We start from the raw sequence: 22,965 nt of genomic DNA on the forward strand, positions 1-22,965 counted from the left end.
TGCTGCCCCCTAGTGTTAGCCAAGATCTCGGTGTCAAGATGACTACTGCCTTCATGGAAAACCTACCTTGCTGGGGTAGCACAATTAGAAGAGTGTTTTCCTAGAAGCATGAAGCCCTGGGTTCGAGAGCCCTGCACTGCATGAACTGTGCATGGTGGCAAGCATCTGTAATTCCCGCACTCAGGAGGGGAGGCAGGAGGATGAAGAGTTCACAGTCATCCTCCGAACAGCGAGTTTGAGGCCAGCCTGGGAGGCATGAAACCCTGTCAGAGAAAGGGAGAGATACAGAGAGAGAGATATAGAGGGGGAAATTCTTAAAACCCTGTCTTTGAGGTTGAAAGTGGCCTCAGGTTTTGTATCTCCAACCCAGCCCGGAAATTTGGAACATTCAAATCTCTGGAGTCAAATCACTCCTGCTCAGAGGAAATAACAAAATAATGACATTTTGATGAAACACAGCTGCATCTGAAGAACACACAAAGCACATTCATTCTTAGAGACATTTTTTTTCCCACTAGTAAATTGAATTTAACCAGTTTGTTGGTGAGATGTAAGTCCTAGTCTGGTAAGTACATAGTAACTACTTTTTAAAACAAGGGAGGGGGCAAATGTTTATTTGGGCTTGTAGGCAATGAAAAGCATAATGGCTTCTGGTCATGTCATGGGAGGGATGGGTGGGGGCTGTGGGTGGAGTCCCCTCCCCCTTCACCTCTCAGAGGTTTCACGTGGCCAGAGTCACACTAGCTTGTCCTGTGTCCCTAGAAGATCGGATCTCTCCTTTCCCTTTCATTAATTCACTGTCCGAGGCTGCTGGCTACTTCAGTCGGTACCTATATACAATGTGGCACTCTGTAACGCAGATTCACAAGAGGCCCAGCAGAGGCCAGGGGAAAACAGGAAGGAGGTCCGAGAGAAACAGGGAGGCTTTTAAAATCTAAAAGCTTCAGGAGAGCAGAGCCAGCCTGGGACCAGGATTCGGGAACCTGATGGTTACATCTCAGGCCCTGGATTTATTCAGCCAGTTAGCATTCTACTCCAAGGCCCTGCTAGGAAGACCTCTGTCCCCTCCCCTTCCTCTCTTGGAGCTCTCCATCAGGGGGATGAAGCAGCCAGCTGGCAGCCAGTCTTGGCCCCCCCTTTTATGCAAAGCATCTGAGTTAGGTTAATGGATTTGCCGGAGACAGAAGGTACACGTGGAACAAAGGACCCAAGGTATGTGAGGCCAAGGCGTCAGAGTAAGGGAGCCAAAGGGAGCCGGCAAGAAGTTCCATGCTCTCGATCCAAGGGAGGGGGGGCCCATGGCTTACTGACCACAATGAAGAGGGAGTGAATAGCGCTGTAACCAGGAACCCCCAAAGATGTCACCTGGATTCCATCTGACCTCCCCTTGACTCCTAGATCGTTGGTGTGATAAACTGCTTGAGGTGGGGGCAAGAACACATGGAAAAACTAAGAGGAAAGAGGTCCCACGCTCAGCATGGAAGGTGTTGCTGCTTTGGGAGCACAGAGAGGAACCAGAGGGAGAATACATTCCTTGTGGGACCTTGCCTCATGGCCCTACGTGAAGGCAGCAGCGTGGGCCAGGGCCAGAGGGTCTGCACTTCCCTTTACACCGGTGGAGCAGTCAGTTACACACTCCAGAAACCAAATTGAAAAAAAAAAAAATGTATGGAGCATCACCCAGTTAGAAAAGCACCCAGCGGGGACCCTTGGGATCCTGCACGCGGATGCCTGCACGTGGTCCAAGGTATTGTCACTGCCTCCGTTTTGGTCATGGGCCTGAGCGCTCAGCCTTTCTAAGCTGCCTTGCTCTCTTCCTCAAAATATAAGCAGAGGTCTCCCCGGCTTCAAGAGAACGTGGTGGTGAGGGAAAGAAGGGGGAGTCGTGGTACTCAGAAGAAAGAAGAAAAGGAATTAAACTGTGGTTTACATCCTACTCCATTATCACCAGCTACAGACACATGAAAGAAGACCCCACCACTGTCTCCAAGGGAGAGAGCCTGGGAGAGGCAGGTTCGAGCCTTTTCCTTCCCCCAGGGAAGCACAGTACCAAAGCAAAGGAGCAAGACAGAATGATGGAGCCTGGAAACTAAACTCCCCCAGAAGAATCACAGCTGAAGAGTAACCACTCAGGGTCTAAGGGACCTGAGAAGCTGCCCCAATGGCAGATGGGCAACTGCCCTGTCCTCCATGGAGCACATTTGAGCCTCCTTTGTAGTTACCGAATATGTTACGGAGAATCAAGGTTCTCTCTCAGGAGTTCTTAGTTTTATTGACAAAGAATTTGAAAACAAATTCCGTTGGTTAGCGAGAGGCCCAATGGGAAAAAGCACCTGCCACGTAGGTTGATAACCTGAGTTTGGTCCCCAGGTCCCACATGATAGAAGGGGAGAACTGGTTCCTGCAAGTTGCCCTTTGACCTACACACACACACACACACACACACACACACACACACAAACACAAACTAATGGATGTGGTTTTAAAAACAGATTCAGAAGGAAGTTTGAAGACCATTTTGTTAGCATTTGAGGCAGAAACAAGAAGGAAGGGACGCTGTAAATCCTGGCAGTGATGGGGAGATAGAGAAAGAGAAGAAGAATAGAGAGTCATAGCTTTTGTGTTGGAGTCAGCAAAGGAGTCTGCGAGCAGCTCCTCCCACCTAGAAAGGTGGGACCAGGGAGGTCTCCAGAAATAACGGAAAGAATGCCAGGGCAAGCATGTTTAGGGTTTGGCTAGTATTCCAAGTAGACATCGGAAGCAGAACAGGAAAGCTACACTTTTATTAGAACTTAGAAAACCTGTCAGGTTTAGCAATGATCAGTAATCAATCAATCCTGCTTTATCGGCCCTTCTTTCTCCTATCCCAGCCTAAGGTGTCTTTTATTTTGGTCCCAAGTCTCTTACCCTGCTTTTCATGGTCCCCACCACTGTGTGTCTTTGATCTAGGTGTGTGTGTGGGGGGGGGGGACGGGACGTATTTAGGGGCACTTTGTTTTGCAATCTGATCTGCTAATCCTGGTCTACCACCTGAGCTGGTCCATTCTTCTCTAGAAGTGTTGGCGGGGCAGGCATCAGTTTAATGTCCTTTTTATACTCAAGTTGACAGGCTTTTCCTTCAACAACTCTTGCTGGGATTGGGTCCCATCTGTTTTTGAACGATTCTATCTCTAGCTATTGGGTCTGTAGTAGTACCCCAGGGCAGCACTTACTGACTAGAACAACAAATGTGTTCTTTCACAACTGGAGAAGCTAGAAGTCCAAAATCAAGTTATCACCGGGGCCATGCTTCCCCTAAAGGCTCTGGGAACAATTCTTCCTGGCATCTCCCCAGCCATGGCAGTTGCCAACAACCCTGGCATTCTGTGGCTTGAATGCCCTTCATTCCAATTTCTGTCTCCACCTTCACAGGGCCATCTTCATTCCATGTATATTTGACTCCAAATCTTACTTCTCTTAAATGGCACCAGTCATGGGACTTGGGGGATATTCTTCCCCATCTTCACTTGATTATATCTATGATTACCCAGTTCACAAATAAAATCACCTTGAGAAAATGGTTCAAGTCATAATAACCCCTGCTTAATTTTTCTAATATGTCAGCTCACTGGGCTCCGGCTCATTTATTGAAATACCTTAAGAGGCACTAGCCACAAGATTCAAAAGGCAAAGTGACATGTCACAGTCAAACTATAACATAGGACTCTTTGATATAAATCACAGGACCTTTATTATAGCACACATTCAAGTACCTGGGTCATAGAGAAAAGGTTTCACTCACCAAATAGAACAACGTATTTTAAAAAAAAGAAGTTTAGGTCTAGGATGTAACTCAGTGGTGAAACACTTGCCTCATATGTAGGAGGTCCTGGGTTCAGTCCTCAACAAAACACACACACACACACACACACACACACACACACACACACACACACGTCTTCCTTTAGAGAATTATAGTACACGTTACTGATGACACAACACACTTTTGCTATAAGACATAAAGAAGTCAAACTGAAACTGACTTGAAAATGTCCCCAACACTGGCTTGTGTCCACAGTGCCAGAAGGTGCTATGCAGGCCCTTGGGCAAAAGAAGTCATTGATGGTATTACCCACCAGTAAACTTTCAACACTACAATACTGACCTGCCAGACAATATGTGCCCATGAGTGTAATAGTGGCATGGAGGTTATGGGGGTAACCAACTGCTTTCTCATTCAATCTGAGGCCTGTTCCATGGGAGGGAATTCAGGCCTGGTACTGTACATAAACCTGGTCAAAAGCCCATGGCTCCAGATGTCATAGGCCCTAGGAGGGAACCTACTACTATTATTTTACTAAATTAATATGTTGTCAGACTGCCCTCTAAATATTTATATCTGTATTCACAGTTGATGCTGCCTTTCTGTGTTGGACAGCAGGTAATGCGGAGACTATTAACTGGCCAAGGTGCTGGCAGTGAGTGACTTTTGGATATTTGGTCCCAAATGGGACATTTCTATCAACGCCCCTGCCACAAGGCTGAGGGAACATCTCAGGAAAGGGAGTAAAATGTTATGAAATGCTGTGTTCTTAACATGACTCAGGCATTGTCTTCTTAACGTGACTCGGGCATGAACGCACAGCCATTATGGTTACTTGCACACTTATGTTACCTTATGGCCTAAGATCAAGCCAACAAGACCACTCAGTATTCCAGTTCCTCTAATTAGATCAGTTAGCTATGAAATTTTTAAGAATTAAGGATCTAGCCAGATGTTGGTGGTGCACGCCTTTATTTCCAGCACCCAGGAGGCAGAGGCAGGCAGATCTCTGTGAGTTTGAGGCCAGCCTGGTCTCCAAATCGAGTTCTAGGGAAGGTGCAAAGCTACACAGAGAAACCCTGTCTCGAAAAATTTTTTTAAAAAATTAAGGATCTAAAGGTGGGAAGGGTGGTTCTAAGGGCAGAGGCAGAGAGAGTAGAGAGGGGAGTTGGGATAAAGAAGATCAAGATACATTGTATACGCGTATGAAATTGTCAAAGAACAAATAAGAGATTAAAAAAGTTTTTTCTAGGTATGGGAAACAAGTGGTTGCTCTATCCCAGTGTCCGGAATAAGACCTAAGAGGGAAGAAAAACTTGGAAAATGTGTTTATCTCACCTTCTCACCACAGAGCCTTTGCTCGTTCTAAAGTGGACAGTTTCCAAAGCGAGCAGCCGAGCACCATGGGGACTTGTGGCAGGGTGAAAGCCAGAGGCTTGCAGGCCTCACCTGGGGGTGCCCTGGCTACAGCAGCACTTCTTCCCTCGGTCTGTTTACATCCCAAGAGTTCGTGCAAACAAAGGTTTTCTTTACTTGGAAAACGCCTCTCTGGAGAATTTAGGTCGGTTTTCAGTTTCCCAGAAATCAATACATTTGTTTACCTGACCCAGAGTGCTTTCATAGCACCTGAATCCAACACCTTACTCCAACTTCAGTGCACAGAACTGTTTCTCCTCCGAGTGCCTGTCTCGTATCTGTAAGTATCTTTGGAGCACCTCTGTGCTTCGCTCATCGGCAGCTCCGGAGCTCCGGAGCGTGGCAGCCCTGTGTTCTTCGCAGACCCAAGTTGCTCTCTCCCAAAAGAGAGAGTGAGGGGCTGAACTGCACGTGAACCCTTAAAGCAACCCTTGTACTGTGTCCCCCTTAAACAAACACGGCCTCCACGGGCCGTTTCAGGATTACTCTCTCACTTCCGGAAGCAGACAGGGGCAGAGGAGCAACCACGGAGAGGCGGGGCAAAGTCTATAATGGTTGCAGATGTGGCGGAACTTCTCCAGTCACCTGAGACTTGCTTCAGAGGCCCTGGGCACCCGGTGGAGAACTGAAAACTACATCCCTGCCTTCCTGGAGCTTGTGTTCTAGTGGGAAAAGCAAAAAGAAACGGTACACAGTCACCATGTAAAGGAACAACGAGACCGCCAGCATGGAGGACCACACCTTTAATCCCAGCACTCTGGAGGAAGAGGCAGGCATGTCTCCATGAGTTGGAGGCCAGTCTGGGCTACATAGGGAATTCTGGACAGCCAGGGCTATACAGTGAGACTTTGTTAAGAAGAGGAGGAAGAGGAAGAGGAGGAGGAGGGGAGGAGGAAGAGGAGGAAGAAGAGGAGAAAGAGGAGGAGGAAGAGAAGAAAGAGGAGGAGGAAGAGGAGGAAGAAGAGGAGAAAGAGGAGGAGGAGGAGGAAGAAGATGAAGAGGAGGAAGAGGAAGAAAGGAAGAGGAGGAGGAGGAAGAGGAGGAAAAATGAGGATTGGCAGGAGCAGGAACACCGAATGCTGTCCATGAAACAAACCAGGCTGGCAGAGCCATGGTGACAAGGGCGCTACTAGGTGACCAGGAAATCTTCAGTCCCAAGTAACAGGACGACACCAGCCATGCCAAACCCTGAGAGAGCAGCTGAGCCAGAGTGAACAAGACACACTGAAGCCCCTGGGCCAAGAAAGAGGGCGGCATACTCCGTGAGCAGGGAAAGGGCCAACATGGCAAGACTGTGAACAAGGGAGAGAGTGGGTAACGAGACATTCTGAGAGGGGAGTGGGGCCAATCAGTACGTAGGCTTTCCATGGCGGCCATATGGAGCTTTGTTCAACGTAATAGGGAGCCATTGGAAGAGCCTAGAGCTTTAAGCACAAGGGGGTGGTGAGTACTTGGGCTGGCTTGGGAGAATTTCCCCCAGAGCAAGAGCATCTAAGTCCAGAAATAGAAAAAGGCTGGGGGGCGGGGGGCTCAGTGCTTAGCACACTTACTGACTTTGGATTTTGTTTGTTTGGTTTTTTGTTTTGCTTTTTGTTTTTCGAGACAGAGTTTCTCTGTAGCTTTGGAGCCTTGTCCTAGAACGCGCTCTGTAGACCAGAGTTTGGGTCTTATATCCCAGGCCTCAGAGAGCTATTGGGGGTTTTTGAACAGTAGGACATGACCAAAGAGCCAGCCTGGAGGCCCTATCTAATTCACAGAGATCTCCAACTTCTCCTCCCAACATCTTACCCCAATTTGTTCAGCAATTTCTTAACACAAGTGACTCAACCACATAGACACACCTATGTGTCTGTGTAAACTGGGAAGCTTGAAGAGCTAGCCCTTCACATTGTCGAGACATGTGAAAGCCGACAGCCACGTCTGATTGGGCCTGTTTTCTGGAGTGACTCTGTGGCAGGAGGAAGCCACATGTGAACAAACTGAGGCGGAGGCCAGGCCCAGAGAATCTGGGTGCTTCTGGGCCACAGCCATGCTACATAGTGAACGTTCATCTTAGCATCAAGGTTTTACTCTAATGATGGTGCTGGGGCTCATGACCTCATGAAGGATGCTCTAGAAAAAAGAAGGCTCATCAGCTCTCCCAAAACCAGACCACGGAAGCAGCTACTCACTTTACCCACATGGAACAAGCCTTTTGGGCATCACTTTAGTTAACCAGTGAAAACAGCATGACATTATAGGTGGATGCACAGTTGGAGGGTTTTTGCATAAGCATGGCCTCTTCTCATCGTGGGCTTTCTGTACACTTAGCGTTGTTTCAAATCAGGAGACCTTGGCTTAGCTCCCAGTTACTTCTGAGACGTGAACTGCCAGCCATGTCTGCACAAGCTTTTCCAACAGAGTGATCTTGAGCAGACAGAAGCAGGAAGGACGTAGAGGGTCCAAGTGGGTGTGACATCGCACTCTTCACCTAAACAAGAGCACAGACTGAATTCATCTGCAGGTTTTCCTACGAGGAATCCTTTACTCTGATAGAACGAGAAACAAGCAGAGAAAGTGGGGCGTGGGGTCTTGGGAGCCTACCTCTAGCTTTCTGAGAAGGGTGAAATCCACCAGGATTGAGGCTGGGTAGAGGCAATGCAGAGTGGGTTTAAGCTTAGGTGACTGTGGATTTCGCACAATGCTCTCAGATTTCAGAGAAAGCAAGAGGAGGTATAGTCTGCATCCTGGGCCAGCTTCTGGTGGGAGGTGAGAAATCGGATTAGAGGAGGCCACACACAGGGCTCTGGACTTTAAAAGGCCATAAAGCAGAAACTCTCCACTCCCAGCCACCCTTGTTGAGGCTCAAGGCTGCCTGTTTCCACACAGGGAGAAATTTTAGTTGTTTCCACTTGGATCCTTTCTGTAGCTGGTATTGGAAAGGGTTCCTGCCTAGAGCCCGGAGGTGAAATTACTCACCAGAGCCATGCCTTGCCCATCCCAGAGCTCCGATGAGCTGGTGTTCTTTGTGAACGGGAGGAAGGTAAGTGGTGGTCAGAGCTAGCACTGTGGCTTGAAGAGGGAAACCCCTGGCTCCAGGGGCACTCTGAGGAGTCTGGACTGGGCTTCTCAGTCCAGGACAGGAAGGCCGGGTTTAGAAACCCACCCTGACTTGCCTTTTCTCCTCTCAGTAAACACTTGGGGCCTGGCAATGAGGGAAGGCAGGAAAGCCTTGGGGTTCCTTGCCCCCGTGCCCCTGGGTGCAGTCAGTCAACTCTTTCTGGTCCTGCACTTTATTATATCATCCGACACAAATGCCTTCATGTCCCTGAGCTCAGAGTCCTCCTGTGGCATCTGCTTCCCACAGCTGCTGTAAAAAAAAAAACAGGAAGAAAGCTGCACCTGTCCCTGGTCAGGCAGCAGTACATCCTGTAACATGGTGTTCACATTTCAGAAGTTTTTTAATGGAAACGGATCCGTCATTGTTTTTCTATTTATCAGATCTCTAGGGCAGTGGTTCTCAACCTTCCTAAGGCTGCGAGCCTTTAATACAATTCCTCATGGTGTGGTGACCCCAACCATAATTTTTTTTTTCCGGAGCTGAGGACCAAACCCAGGGCCTTGTGCTTGCTAGGCAAGTGCTCTAACCACTAAGCTAAATCCCCAACCCCAAAATTATTTTCATTGCTACTTCATAACTGTAATTTTGCTACTACTGTTACATATCATAGTGTAAGTATCAGTGTTTTCCAATGGTCTTAGGTGACCTCTGTGAAAGGGTCGAGGCCCACAGGTTGAGAGCTGCTGTTCTGTGGAGTCCGCACTATACAGAAGTGTTGAAATGTAAGTGCAGTCAGCGTGGAGGCCCCTCTTTCCCTGGGTTTCAGCCTGTTCTGAGGCAATATATGGACAAGGACAGAACCTCTCCGTTGCTACTCCCTGAGAGCCCCTTCCTGGCCTCCCCACTCCCTCACACAGGACGCACTCTACTTTCATACTGCCCAGGCCCTTCTTGTCATGAGTTCCCTCCTGTCTTCCAAGGGCACATAGCTTTTCCGGAGTCTCAGCATCTCCTTCCAGGGGCCTTTCAAACCTCTGACCCTGCAAACCTAACCAGGACTCAGTCACGTCTACCCCACCTCGGGAGCTGGCCCAAGGAATCGGCCATAGCCCTGCAGGGCTCCTCCTTTGCCTGCACACATTCCTTCCTGAATGCAGCCTCCTGGGCAGCTATTGCCACATCCTTCTAGGCCATCGCGAGCTGAGTTATAAATGGATTTTTCCATTGGGTTAGGCTTTGGAGACCCAAAAGCCAGAGGGGGCGCCTTCCTCTATCAGTCCCGGATCGAACTCTGAATCCAGAATGACATGACTCTAGTCAGGACAGAGAATAAATCAAGAGATAGACCGGATGGGAGGGGAGGGGACAAAAGTCTGTGTGGTGGGAGTCTGTGGATAGTCTGTAGGAAGGTGTGGGCATTGATCACATTCTCAGAAGCTGTTTTTAAAGGGTGGAGTAAAGACTGCAAAGGAGAGGCCTGTTCCATTGATGAGACAGTCCCCGCAGCCCCGGGGAATGAGTGAATGAAGTATCTTCTACCTTAGAAGCATCTTGCTATAGATTTCTATTCTTTGAGGTATGCGAGAGTGAGTGTCTCCCTTCAGAGGAGAAAGGATGAGGTTAGGATCCGCCCACTGAACGCTCCTTTATCTGTCAAATGACACCCCACGTTCCTGTCACACAGCAGAGTGGCCAGAGATGTTCACATGACATCCCAAGGCAAAAGTGAAGTAATAAAAATGGGAAAAGGTAAATAAGGAAGTTCCCGGATGACTTTTGGTGTGAGCACCCCACTTTCCAAAGGAAGAGATGGGGAATTCTAATGTCCCACTAGAGCTACCCTGGGTCTTGAGCAAGGTGTCAAGGCTCACCAGAAGGCCACTCAGATGTTAAGGGACCAGCAGGCCCCAGAGAGTCTCCAAAATAACAATAACTTTCCCCAATGACTTTCCGTGACAAACTCCAGACCCCTGAGGTCATCAAATGTCCTACCTTCCTTCTACCCAGCCTTCCTCCCTGTGGGACCCGCTCTAACAAATATAATCCAAGTTTAAAATACCTCCAAAGACTCAGGCGGGAGTTTCCACGAGCCAGATGACAGAGCAAATATGAAGTCCCGAGGGATCCTCACACCGCAGTGGCTCCTGGCTCCTGCCCCACAGAAACACACTTTGCTCCCCTGGCCTCGTGAGGCTCTTTCCCTGTAAGTGCACATGAACACGGGCTCCCCTCTGATCAGGTCTGGTCTGCTACATCCCACCTCCTACATCAAACAGATCCAACAGGACCACCACCGCAAACATCCTCCTGCGTCATCCCTTCAATCCCATAATCTCTCCTGGTTCCCACACAGGTGACAGAGAAGAACGTGGACCCGGAAGTCACTCTGCTGGCCTTCCTGAGAAAGAACTGGATCCTTTTGATCAAAATCTCGGCCATGTCCATGCATGCCTTATAGAATTTGAGAACTTAAGCCATTGTGGCGGAGAGCAGATCAGGCTCCAGCCAGCCCCTTGGCCCTTGCTTGATACTTGCTTTTGGCAGTGGCTTGAAGAATATCAGGTTAATTGGGCTGGTTTAGAGAGGAGAAAGTTTCCCAGCATGGCTTATGCGTGGTTGAATAGGCATGAAATAAAAGCTAAGTGATTTGCTTCAGCTCTGCCCCCCTGGCGAGGGGCAGGGGTTGTTGTGTAATAGAGACTCTGGTTGCCTGTGACCTGTCCTTTGTGTAACCAAATTCTCAGATCCAGGGATTGAATAAAACAAGGGGAAAGATTTCTTTACTTTGTATCTATTTTCTTAGACCAGATTTTCTGCCACCATCTTATATTCTGGACCCTAGATCTTCATAACGATCAGTGTATTTTAATTACTCAACCTGATGGATTTTTCAGGGAAGCCAAAATATAAATAATGAAACTAAATGGCAGGGATAACATATTGATGAAATTGGCCTCTGAACAGGTTTTGTTTGGTTTCTAATTAGCCATCAAATATTTGAAATTCGGGACATTTTTTGTTTTAACCAATCAAGACTTTGTTGTGGCAAATGGGGGGAGGGGTAGCCAGTCCCCCACACAGTGATTGTGCTTAGAGCTGGGTGGAGACTGTCTGTGGTCCCATCTCTGAAATGAGACTCAGGATCTGTTTCCCACTCAGGCTCCTCTTCACTTACATAACCCCTCTTATCCACATTTGAAGTCATAAACCAGTGGCCCCATTAGGAAAAAAAAAAAAAAAAAAAAACCAGCTAAGACCCCCTAGCAATAGTGGGGAGGATGCCTGAACTGGGCTTCTCTTGTAATCAGATTGGTGAATACCCTAACTGTCATCAGAGATACTCTATCCAGTAACTGATGGAAGCAGATGCAGAGATCTATAGCCAAGCACTGGGCTGAGCTCCAGAAGTCTTTTGAAGAGAGGAAGGAGGGATTGTAGGAGCCAGGGGGGGTCATGGTGGAGGAACCCACAGAGACAACTGACCTGAGCTCATGGGAGCTCATGGACTCTGAACCAACAGTTAGGGAGCCTCCATGGGATTGATCTGGGCTCTCTGCTCGTGTGTGTCAGTTGTGTAGCTTAGTCTCTTTGTAAGGCTCCTAGCTGTGAGATCGGGACCTGTCCCTGGTGCTTAGCTGGCTTTTGGGAACCTGTTCCCCATGCTGGATTATCTTGCCCAGCCTTGACGCAAGGGGAGGAGCAGGGTCCTGCCTCAATTTGGCGTGCCATGCTTTGTTCAAGCCCATGAGGGGCCTGTCCTTTTCTGAATGGAGACAGAGGAGGATTGGAAGGGGAGGGGTGCAGATGGGGAGCGGGGTGTTAGGGGGGAATGACCTGGAGGAGAGGAGGGAGGGGAACTTTTGTCAGTATGTAAAATAAATGAAAAAACAAGTTACTTAAATAAAATTTTTTTAAAATAATTCTTCTTAGGGCTGGAGAGTTGGCTCAGCAATTAAGAGCACTGGCTGTTCTTCCAAAGGTCCTAAGTTCAATTCCCAGCAACCACATGGTGGCTCACAACCATCTATAGTGAGATCTGGTGCCCTCTTCTGGCATAAAGACACATGCAGACAGAACACTGTATACATAAATAAATAAATCTTTAAAAATAAATAGTTCTTCTCCCCCGGTTACATGATTAGAATCAAAAGAAGACATAAGAATACCTTATAATGAAGTAGGGTTTGTCGAAGGAGTTTCCCCTTAAACCCTGTAAGATGCTTATAGTGAGCCTGCCATGGGGATGCAGTTTCATCCTCCCTCTCTGCAAAAGGAAACAAGCCAGAATGGGCTAATATGTCCAGGGCCACACTGCTAACCGAATGGCTTCTCAGACTGCGTCTCACCCCACAAAACCTTTCACACAAGTTACAGCCTAGAGAGGCAGGTATCGCAGAGGCAAAATGTCCACTGTGCATCGTTTCCTTGACTTCTCCCTCTCCAGTACGCCTCACAGGAACCAAGTATGCCTGTGGGACAGGAGGCTGTGGGGCCTGCACTGTGATGGTGTCTCAGCACGACCCAGTGTCCAAGAAGACAAGGTATCTCCCCAAGGTCCAGTAACCAGAGAAGTCTATCTCTGTCTGGCTTCTATTCTATGTGAGAGGCCATCCCACCCCCACTTCTCCCCAGGGGACTCTGGAGCAGGAGCAGCAGGAAATACTAGATAGAACTTTAAAGGGGAGAGAAACAGAAAACACAGGAGAGCCTCAGGAGGACCTGGATCCTTATCCACCAGGCCACCGACTGTCTCTGCCAAAGGGTTTTTAAAAGAATGCCAAGGGTTGAGACCTCCCCTCAACACAGCCAAGTGCAGACCATCCTAGACACCTGGTGCTCAGCCCTGTGGTCCAATCATCCTCTCTATGCAGACCTGCTGGGTAAAGCCACCAGGAAACCCAAATGGGCTCCAACAATTCTATAACTAAAAACAGCCAGATCCTTAGTGTTTCTCCTTCTTAAAAAATCCTCACAAATGCTGTGAGCCCTCTACTCTGAGAATGTCTAAGCTAACACTTGTGGGGGACCATGTCCTTCCCAAGGTCTATCTGTGTACTCCAGGGTAAGAGCCAAGACAGGCCAACAGTTGATTTATTACTTGAGGAAACAGGCTCAAAAAGAAAAACTGACCGTCTAAGATCATAGAGCCTGTTGATCAACAACTTGAACCTGTATTTTCCGGCCTGGAAGCTGAGGCTCTCTTTGTTACTGAACTGGAACCAATCTTGCAGAGCAAGGACCTGAGAGCTGTGATCTCACCCTTTAAGTGAGAGTCAGATTCTAGAACATGGGCTTCATCCACATCATTGGTCTGCGACTGCTTCAGAACACAGACCACCCTACACTCTTGAATGACTTTACCCAGAGAGCCTAAATAAAACCAGAATGTGTTGATATGGGCAAAAGGCAAATAACCTTGGCTTGGGATGAGGTCATTGCTCTAATGAAGACTAGCAGAAGTCCAGCCACCCTTCTGGTGACCCAGGGCCAATTCTGCGGATCCTAGGTAAAGGTTCTCTGAAGTCCAGGATGTGCATTTTCACATTAAGGACCCCCAGTTCTCATAGGTGGCATAGAGTGAGCAGAAAAGGCTCTGACGTCCTCAAATCTCTCACCCCTGCGGTCCCCCCAAATCAGTCATTACCCCTGCAGTCCCCCAGTCATCTGGAGACTCGGGAGGGTCTCCGCTGCCTCTCATGGTTCCTGGTTCTCCTCGGGGCAGGACCTACATCACTTCACTTGATTTTCTTTGTGTCTCCCATACAAAGACACTTCTCTGTCACGGCATGCCTGGTGCCCCTGTGCTCCCTGCATGGGGCTGCTGTCATCACCGTGGAAGGTGTAGGAAGTGTCCATACCAGGCTTCACCCCGTGCAGGTAAGCGTTTGTCTGAATCTTCTCACTTCTGGGCTTCATTTTCCCAAATGCCGAGCAGACTGTGCCACCTCCGCCTTCCAGGCACAGGGGAGCTTGGGACTCTTGATGGTCGGGGTGATAACATTTACTCGGTGACTTCAGAGAAGGCTGAAACCCCACCAATGCTCTGATACCTATTGTACTATAAGCTGGCGTCGAAATTGAACACAAGCTGCAGACTAGAAGCCTCCGAGGGGCTGGGGATGTTGCTGTTGGCAGAGTGCTTGCCCAGCATTCGGGAAGACCTTGGGACTACATACACCTGGCACAGCGGCACACACTTATAACCTAGTGCTGGAGAAGTAGAGACAGAAGGTCAAGAGTTCCAGGTCATTCTCTACTACATAGAGAGCTCAAGCCCAGCCTGGAGCATGTGAGATGCTGTATCAAAAAGTCACACCAGGGCTGGAAAGATGGCTCAGTGGTTAAGAGTTCAAATCCTCAGCACCCACATGGCCATTTATATCAGCCTCTAACACCAGTTCCAGAAAGTCTGATGCCCTCTTCTGGCCTCCATAGACACTACACACACATGTTGCACATACATATATTCATACACACACACACACACACACACACACACACACTCACACTCACATCAAATTATAAATATATAGAGAGAATCATACTTTTAAAAAAATGTCTTCAAAGCTAACAGGATAAAATTTGGGGATTGCAACCCGGGCAGTGGTGGCTGGCGCACACCTTTAATCCTAGCACTCCCAGAGGCAGAGCCAGGCGGATCTCTGTGAGTTCGAGGCCAGCCTGGTCTACAAAGCAAGATCCAGGACAGGCACCAAAACTACATGGAGAAACCCTGTCTCAAAAAAAAAAAAAAAAAAAATGGAGATTGCTACCTATAGCATAGAGGTTTATGAATAAAATCAGAATTTGGATGGGAGGAGTCTGAAAGAAACTTCTCTGGAGGGTGGGGCCAATCATGCCCCTCAAAAACACTTAGCCTGCTGCTAAAGCAATGAAGTTGGATCTGAGGGTAACATGATATGTGTTGGCATCGATTCCCTGTCATTGTTACAGAAGGTGAAGCGTCACAGCGGGATCAACCCACATTCATTCTTTTAGGTGGAGTAGTCCAGTGTCTCTTGGTTTAACCACATGAAAGTCGATGCCAAAGAGACCAGCAAAGATGATGGACCCAGGAAAGTCTCCTTGAGACTGCTAGGAAGCCATATAAGATGCTATTATATTCCAAATCTAGAGCCAGGCTTCCCGAGCTTTGGTGTTCCCAGGAGTCACCAGGAGTTTGCTAAAGATTCAGATTCTGAGTCAAGAAGTATGGAGCAGAGTCCTGAGCTCTGCACTTCCTGCCATTTCCCTGAAGAAATCAGTTCTTCCAGACCATAGACCACGCTTTAAATAACAGAGACCAAAATTCTCAGTCTCTGGAAGCTGAGCTCCTTTTGAGCCAATGCAGAAAACATTAAAGAAGGTGACATGGGATCAGCAATGGTCTCCAAGTCAACCAAAACCACACAGCCGCCTGTGAGAGCTAAGCGGTGAAAGATGCAGGTGTCCAAGGAAACCAGTTTAGAGACTTACCCACACCCTGCTAATAATTACTGATTCCTGGAGAACTATTCTCACAGGGAGAGCAGGCTGCACACAGAGTATCTGACCCTGAGAAGTAATTAAAGTGATAAGATGTGGCTTCTGACCCTCTGGGATGCCTAAGAAAGGGATACACAGACCTGAGCAAAATGGCGAGGCACATTGGCTCAGAGACTGAGTGTTACCACAAGAAGGGTGCAGGCTCTGGACCCTGGAGAAAGCTGGTGGCAGCAGGAAGTCAGGGCTGTGACCACAAATGTACCCTTCCAGGAGAGAATCGCCAAGAGCCACGGTACCCAGTGTGGATTCTGCACCCCTGGGATGGTGATGTCCATGTACACACTGCTCAGGAACCATCCGCAGCCCTCAGAGGAACAGCTCATGGAAGCCCTGGGAGGTAAGTCTAACACAGGAGGCAGGCAGAGGGAAAAGATGCTTCAAGCTTCCCCACGCCATGTCCAACATCATCCCAGCTCTGCTCAAGTCCCAAGCCACAGTTATTTCTAAAATAGTCTGTGCAGACACAGCAAAAGATGTCATCTCTGCACACAGCACAGAGGCCACCACGCTTCTCTCTCTCTCTCTCTCTCTCTCTCTCACTCTCTCTCTCTCTCTCTCTCTCTCTGACTCACCACCTGCTTCCCAAGGGCCCGAACAAAGCATGACAAACTGACCAGATTAAAACACAGGAAATTCTCCTGCAGTTCTGGAAGCCATCCGGCTGGCTGTACTGTCTGACGGAGAACCTTCCTTCTTTGTCCCCAGCCTCTGGTGGGTGAGAGCTGGACCTTGGCACTTCTGGGCTTGTGGCTGCAAAACTCTTATGTATTTCTATCTCACACATTTCCCCTTTGTGTGTCTATGTCATAAATCTTCCTCTTTTTCAAGGACACCAGCCACTGGCTTAGGCCCATGCCAATCCAGGACAACCTCATCACAACATGATTCCATTGGGAGAGATGTTATTTTCTGGGTTTTTTGTTTGGTTTGGTTTGGTTTGGTTTTTTGGAGCTGAGGATCAAACCCAGGGCCTTGCGCTTGCTAGGCAAATGCTCTACCACTGAGCTAAATCCCCACCCCATATTAATGATTTCTGGGTTTTTTTTGTTTTTGTTTTTGTTTTGTTTTTTTGTTTGTTTGTTTGTTTGTTTTTTTTTTTGAGATCTTATTTTCCAATAAGGTTATGTTCACAGGTTCCAGAGCTTAGGACTTTGGATCTTTTGGGTGAGCATATTTCAACTCATAGTAAGCCTGTTATCTGAAAGAATCTTTTAGACTTGTAACAGGTTTTTTAATAATTTATTTTTATTTTATGTGCATTGCTGTTTCGCCTGCATGTACGTCTGTGTGAGGGTGTCAGATCTTGGAGTTACAGACAGGTGTGAGCTGCCATGTGGTTGCTGGGAATTGAACCCAGGTCCTCTGGAAGAGCAGCCAGTGCTCTTAACCACTGAGCCATCTCTCCAGCCCCAGATTTGTAAGTTTTAAGTCCATAAGCATATGGGATGTATAAGCATCACCTTCACGTGTCAACAATCCCTAAACAATCATCAATTCCTAGACTGAAGACAGACAGGTGAGGACAGATGTGCTCCGCACCTGCCAGCTGCTGGTGGGCATATTGCTCTCTCTTGCCCACTCTCTCGCTCTCTCTCATGCGCTCTCTCTCACTCTTTCTTGCTCTCCCTACCGCTCTATCTTCATATCTTCTCTCCAGTGGAGAAAAATCAGAGCGAAGCCTATAGCGTAGTGATAGAGTGGCTGACTATCATGTCCAAAGGCCCTAGGTTCATCCCCAGCAAGATAACTAATAATAATAATAACAACTAATAATGGTAATCAGAGAATCATATGAATGCATCTAACCCTCCCTTCCCTGGGTCCCTCTTCAGCAGCTCCTCAGTCCTAAAGCACAACCAAGCCCAACTTGTCACACTTCCTGCTCTCAATATGGCTCCTTCCACATCTGCCACATCTCTTTCCTGCTGTTCTGAGAATCTTAACCAATTCCTTACTAAGCCATAGTTTTCACATCCTTTGAGCCCAAACGTCTTATTCAGACCACCCTAGATGAATTCTGGCCCTCCTTCCCCACACCCCTCAGGCCTTCATCCTTGGAGACATGAGGATTCCATACTTTACCATGCAACAGAATGGCCCACTGGCCTCTTCAGTGCAGGCTCCTGAGCCTGTGTCCAGCTGTCCAGGCTCCAGAGGGTCATATTCATGCTCTTAACAAGTCTATCTGGGTGAGTCTGATGCAGGGGACCTAAAAGCCACTTAGGAGCGCACCTGACAGACCATCCGGGGATCTTTGTTTGTCTAGTGACACCTTTGGATTTGCCTGAATTCTGTTTTAGGATCCCACCATCTTACATAATTTGAAATATAGTTATTGCCAACAGCTAGACATCGAGGCTAGAGTCAGAGCTCAGAAGCAGAATGTTATCCTAGCATGTCCAAGGCCCTGAGTTCTATTTCCCACCACTGAAAAGACAATCTATCGGATCTATTTCCACTTTTAAAAGAAGCCAGTAGAGGGGCTGGAGAGATGGCTCAGTCATGAAGAGTGCTTGCTGCTCTTCCAGAGGTCCTGAGTTCAGTTCTCAGCACCTACACTGAGTGTTTTACAACCACCTATAACTCCAGCCTCAGGAAACCCAACACCCTCTTCTGGCTTCTCAGGGCATCCACACACAGACACACATACATACCCATAAGCAAATAGTAATCTAAAAAAAATAAGCCAGTAGAAACAAGAAAGTCCCAGCCACGCTTCTCCTCCCCCAGGTAACCTGTGCCGCTGCACTGGGTATCGGCCAATTCTGGAGAGTGGCAGGACCTTCTGCCTGGTGAGTACACAAGAATGGGTGACTGGGGACGTGTCCTACAGAGTAAGAGTGAGAAGCACAAGTGGTCGAAGCTGAGAACACCAAGAATGGGTCTGTAAGACCATCACAACTGTCTGTAAGACAAGGGCGTGGGGGGGGGGAGGGTGCTTACTGGAGTTACCGATACTTCCTGAAAATCAGGTGAGCATTGCACCACCTTTGATGTGGTCTAGATCTATACAGGGAAGTCAGCTGGGCAAGGCGTCTCTCCAAGGCAAGTGAGATGATGCCTACAAACACTTGGAGTCAGTCAAGGGTGTGCTTTGGTGAAGAAGATTTCTTCCAAGAACCTAACCAACTGGGAATTCGTAAACAGATAAAGAGGCTGAAACTGCAGAGTAGAAACCAAAATCCCCTCCAACGACATAAGGAGTAGCCTCCAAAAGTGGGGGGTGAAAATCAAGTGAGTCTTGCTTGGCAGTCAGTAAGAGTTCAACAGAAAATTACTAATGTTGAGAATGTTGTTGGCTGGGCGGTGGTGGTGCACACCTTTAATCCCAGCACTGGGAGGCAGAGCCAGGCGGATCTCTGTGGGTTCGAGGCCAGCCTGGGCTACCAAGTGAGTTCCAGGAAAGGCGCAAAGCTACACAGAGAAACCCTGTCTCGGGGAAAAAAAAAAAAAAAAAAAAACAAGGTTGTTGATACTATGAATAGTGTTTGACAGACACTCGGGATGGGCATGTCCGATGACCCTCTGCTGAGAACAGGGTGGATGTGGCAGGAGATTTTAGACAGAAGGAAAGACCTTGGAGAAGCCCACTGTGGTTTTACTTAGCTGTTCTCAGGAGTCCATAAGAGTGAGGTGATATGCCCATAACTTTCTGGATCATTCTCCATATAGGGCTTCAACTCCACCTTTAGGCCAGGTGCAGCCTTTCCTGAGATAATAATCAAGGGAATGTCTTAGGAGCCAGTGTCTGCACACAAGATCAGAGGGTGGTCAATGAGCAGCTCCTTGTGGAGAGAGTGGGTCCCAGACTTGGGTATTCACATGGGCACTTGAGGCCCCTGCAGAGCCATGTAGAAAGAGAAATCGGAAGCCATGAGTAAAGATTTCTGTCTATTTTCTTGCCTCAGTTCCACACATAGTAGAGGTAGACCTGGAAATGTACAACAGGTATGTCCCATGTCCCCAAAGTCAGGCAAGTGTTCTGGGCATGTGTGTCCCAGATTTCCACTGCCACATGAGGGAGCCAGAATAGACACACTAAAAAGTGAAATGAACAGACTAAACCCAGCAAATTGCTGCTGTATGTGGGAAAGCATGCATGAAATTCCAGTAAACAGGCTACACCAACTCCTTTCCCTAAAGGTGGAGGTGCTATCTGCCTCTCCTGGAACACTGACTGGAGAGAGGGCCAAAAATGAGCTGCAATAGCTCAGCCTGTAGCCAGCCAGTCTCATGATACTTTACTGGGTGAAAGAAATCCAGCCCCATATGGGATGCCTAAGTTTTTTATTGCCCACTGAGCCCCAAGAAGCCCAGCTGTCTTCAGCCACCATTGACTCATTCAGCCTAGGGACTCTAAGAGGAGACAGGGAGAGAGACAGAGAGAGAGAGACAGAGAGAGAAAATGACAGCCAGCTGCTTTTGCTTCTTGGGCAGAGTTAGCAAGGACAGCTCAAAAATGCCAGGAAAGATGGTGAATTCAAAGTTGGGAGGAAGTTTGCAGGGCGGGAGAAGCCATCTGAGGAAGAAAATACAAGGAGGCGGTTTGCAAGGAATGGGGGAGCTGCGAGTGGAAACCACTTGGAAAATAACTGCCATCAACTCATCCAAGTGATTTTGCATTTTATTCTTCTCTTTCTTAGAGGCTCCACGTGAATTATAATGAACCATGTCCTAAATCGCATCTGTCCTATAGTGGCTGTATTGTGGTTGCCCTGAAAAATATCATAATATATTATTTTACCACTAGAAATTACCCTAAAATAACTCAGATGTGAACATGATGTTCTAATTGCAACGAACAGTGTTCATCTAGTGAGTATGCTATAGAAATCCAAGATATAAATACAGCTCAATCCCAAATACAAAACGCCGGAGGAACTAGGCACTGATTGCTTCTTTTAGACTTCTGTGCATTGTGTTGTTTTATATAACATGTTTGTATGGTGTATATTTCATATTATTTTATAAAAAAATAAAATAAACAAAGCAAAGGAAGAACAGCCTTGTGTTATCCCTCTAAGTAGAACATGGCTTCAGAGCCTGAAATCTCGTATCTATTATTCAAACCTTCAAGACACAGCCTTAGTTGCCTGTCAAAAGTATTGTTCATAGAAAGCACTTCATGTTCTCAGGAGCCAAATGGTTGTCAGCAGAAAGGACCAGGAAAATGCTGCTTGGATCAGAAAGAAGACAATTCACTTGGAGGCAAAAGTGACGTGAGTCCTTCTGTTTAATTCTCTGTGTGTGTTTCTTAGTGCTTACCCAGCTGTGGAACTGGGCATGTGCAGTCGAGGGACCCGCTCCCCATTTTGTTTACAGCCTTCCCAAGTACTTACAAGAACCAGGCACTTTGCACAGCGCTCAAAGACCACAGTCTGATTTCCTCCTTCATAGCCTGGAAGGCTGGAACAAAAGGAAAACAAAAACCACTTAGATGGCAGGGGGGGGGAAAATCTGCTGCATGAGGGATGAGTCACCTCCTCAGTTAGAATTGAAGTTCTAAAGCTGTCCCTGCTCACACAGCCCTGAGCTGAGACAGAGACACCACTGCCACCTGTAGAAGCTAAGGGTGAGAGAGTGACACCCACCTAGAAGTCCAGCTCAGCATTCCCGCTCCGGCTTTACCCTCTGAGAGATACTCATTTTCGAAAGGCTCCCAGGACTCAAGGAGAGAGGTTAATGAGACCCTAACTACCCACCGCAAACCCTATGAAAGAGCTCAGGGCAGGCCTGGGGAAATTACCCCTCACCCTCTTGCTCTACGTCTGTGTCCTTCAAACCTACTTGTCCACACTCATCTCTCAGTGACACTTTTTTTTTCTAAAGAAGGTGTTCGGTGGAATAGAGGGGTGTGACCCCCACAGAGGCGAGCCGCACACACCAACAATGACTCACAGGAGATCAACACTTAACAGAGTTGATACGTCCCAAAGTCCGTTCCCAACCTAAAGCTCAATTTGAGCGTCAATTGAGCTTAGGTACCCCTTGACTTACATTAAGACAAATGGCTATGGATGTATTTAAGCAAGAACACACGTCGGTATTTGTTCATAAGGAGAAACACAATTATAAAGTGAAATGTCATCCTTTTGTTACAATAACACACACTAGGATGGGAAGTTCTGTGGAGAAGGCTGAGTGCTGAGCGAGTCACAGGGTATCTCTGCCGCATGGCTAGGTGTCGGCCTGTAATGTCCCTTCCCCTTCCTCTCTGACCATCTTCCATTTGGACAACTGTTAAGTCTTGGCCTAGAACCTGTTTAGAACCTATCATTTCTCAGTTCTGGTTCATTGTCTGGCGCTTTAATTCTCAGGCAATATTTTTTTCTAGGTTTTAGAACTAAATCATTAACCCCAAGTACAGCCCAGGCTAATTCTCACACGAGAACCAACTGGTCAGATACAGGCCTGCAAAATCTCATTCTGCAGCCCTATAAAGAGCCTTTAAAAGGAATAACTATGTGTTCTTTCTGGAACCTCACAAGGCTTTAGAGAGACAGAAGAAAAAAAAAAAAAAAGGTGAGGTGGGAAATGTCAGAGCATTTCACCTAATTATCACAATTACCTTTCATAATAAGCATCTCCATTTACTCTTTAGAAAGGTTAAGAGCCTTTCCAGCGGGAAGGTCAGGAGGGGGTGTTAAGAGTGAACCAGACCTATCAACCCCCAGTGTCTGTCACCCTCTTCTCCACTCACCCACGCCCACCTGCATCCCACACTCCACAGTTCAGTTTTCTTATCTCCTCAAGTATGTCTCCTGGCAACAAGTGTCCATCCAAGCTAAAGCAGACGTGAGTGAGGCAGGGTGACAGACGGGTCGATTCTGCTCCGCTTTCATTTCCTGGTGGGCAAAATGGAGAGTATAACCTCCTTTATACAATTATCGTGAAATTTAAATGACATGAATATGTGTAAACGCACTTGAGAAACAGTAGTGTCCTGTGTGTTTAAGAAGAAAGCTATGGCAGCTGGGCGGTGGTGGTGCACACCTTTGATCCCAGCACTCGGGAGGCAGAGCCAGGCGGATCTCTGTGAGTTCAAGGCCAGCCTGGGCTACCAAGTGAGTTCCAGGAAAGACGCAAAGCTACACAGAGAAACCCTGTCTCGGAAAAGAAGAAGAAGAAGAAGAAGAAGAAGAAGAAGAAGAAGAAGAAGAAG

At 47.7% G+C, this 22,965-nt stretch overlaps 1 protein-coding gene across 1 annotated transcript in view; it reads left to right on the plus strand.

Moving 5' to 3' along the window:
- The first annotated feature begins 8,183 nt into the window (after window positions 1-8,183).
- Window positions 8,184-22,965, plus strand: part of LOC118573013 (aldehyde oxidase 2) — a 115,343-nt gene continuing 100,561 nt past the window's right edge. The window contains exons 1-7 of the mRNA XM_036172995.1: window positions 8,184-8,240; window positions 10,612-10,669; window positions 12,703-12,799; window positions 14,027-14,135; window positions 16,014-16,140; window positions 18,534-18,595; window positions 20,939-21,022. Of these exons, the coding sequence (XP_036028888.1) occupies window positions 8,184-8,240; window positions 10,612-10,669; window positions 12,703-12,799; window positions 14,027-14,135; window positions 16,014-16,140; window positions 18,534-18,595; window positions 20,939-21,022 (594 nt within the window). The remainder of the gene's footprint in view (window positions 8,241-10,611; window positions 10,670-12,702; window positions 12,800-14,026; window positions 14,136-16,013; window positions 16,141-18,533; window positions 18,596-20,938; window positions 21,023-22,965) is intronic.

The sequence above is a fragment of the Onychomys torridus genome, chromosome 23 (assembly GCF_903995425.1).
Source record: "Onychomys torridus chromosome 23, mOncTor1.1, whole genome shotgun sequence".
NCBI classification, from domain to species: Eukaryota; Metazoa; Chordata; class Mammalia; order Rodentia; family Cricetidae; genus Onychomys; species Onychomys torridus.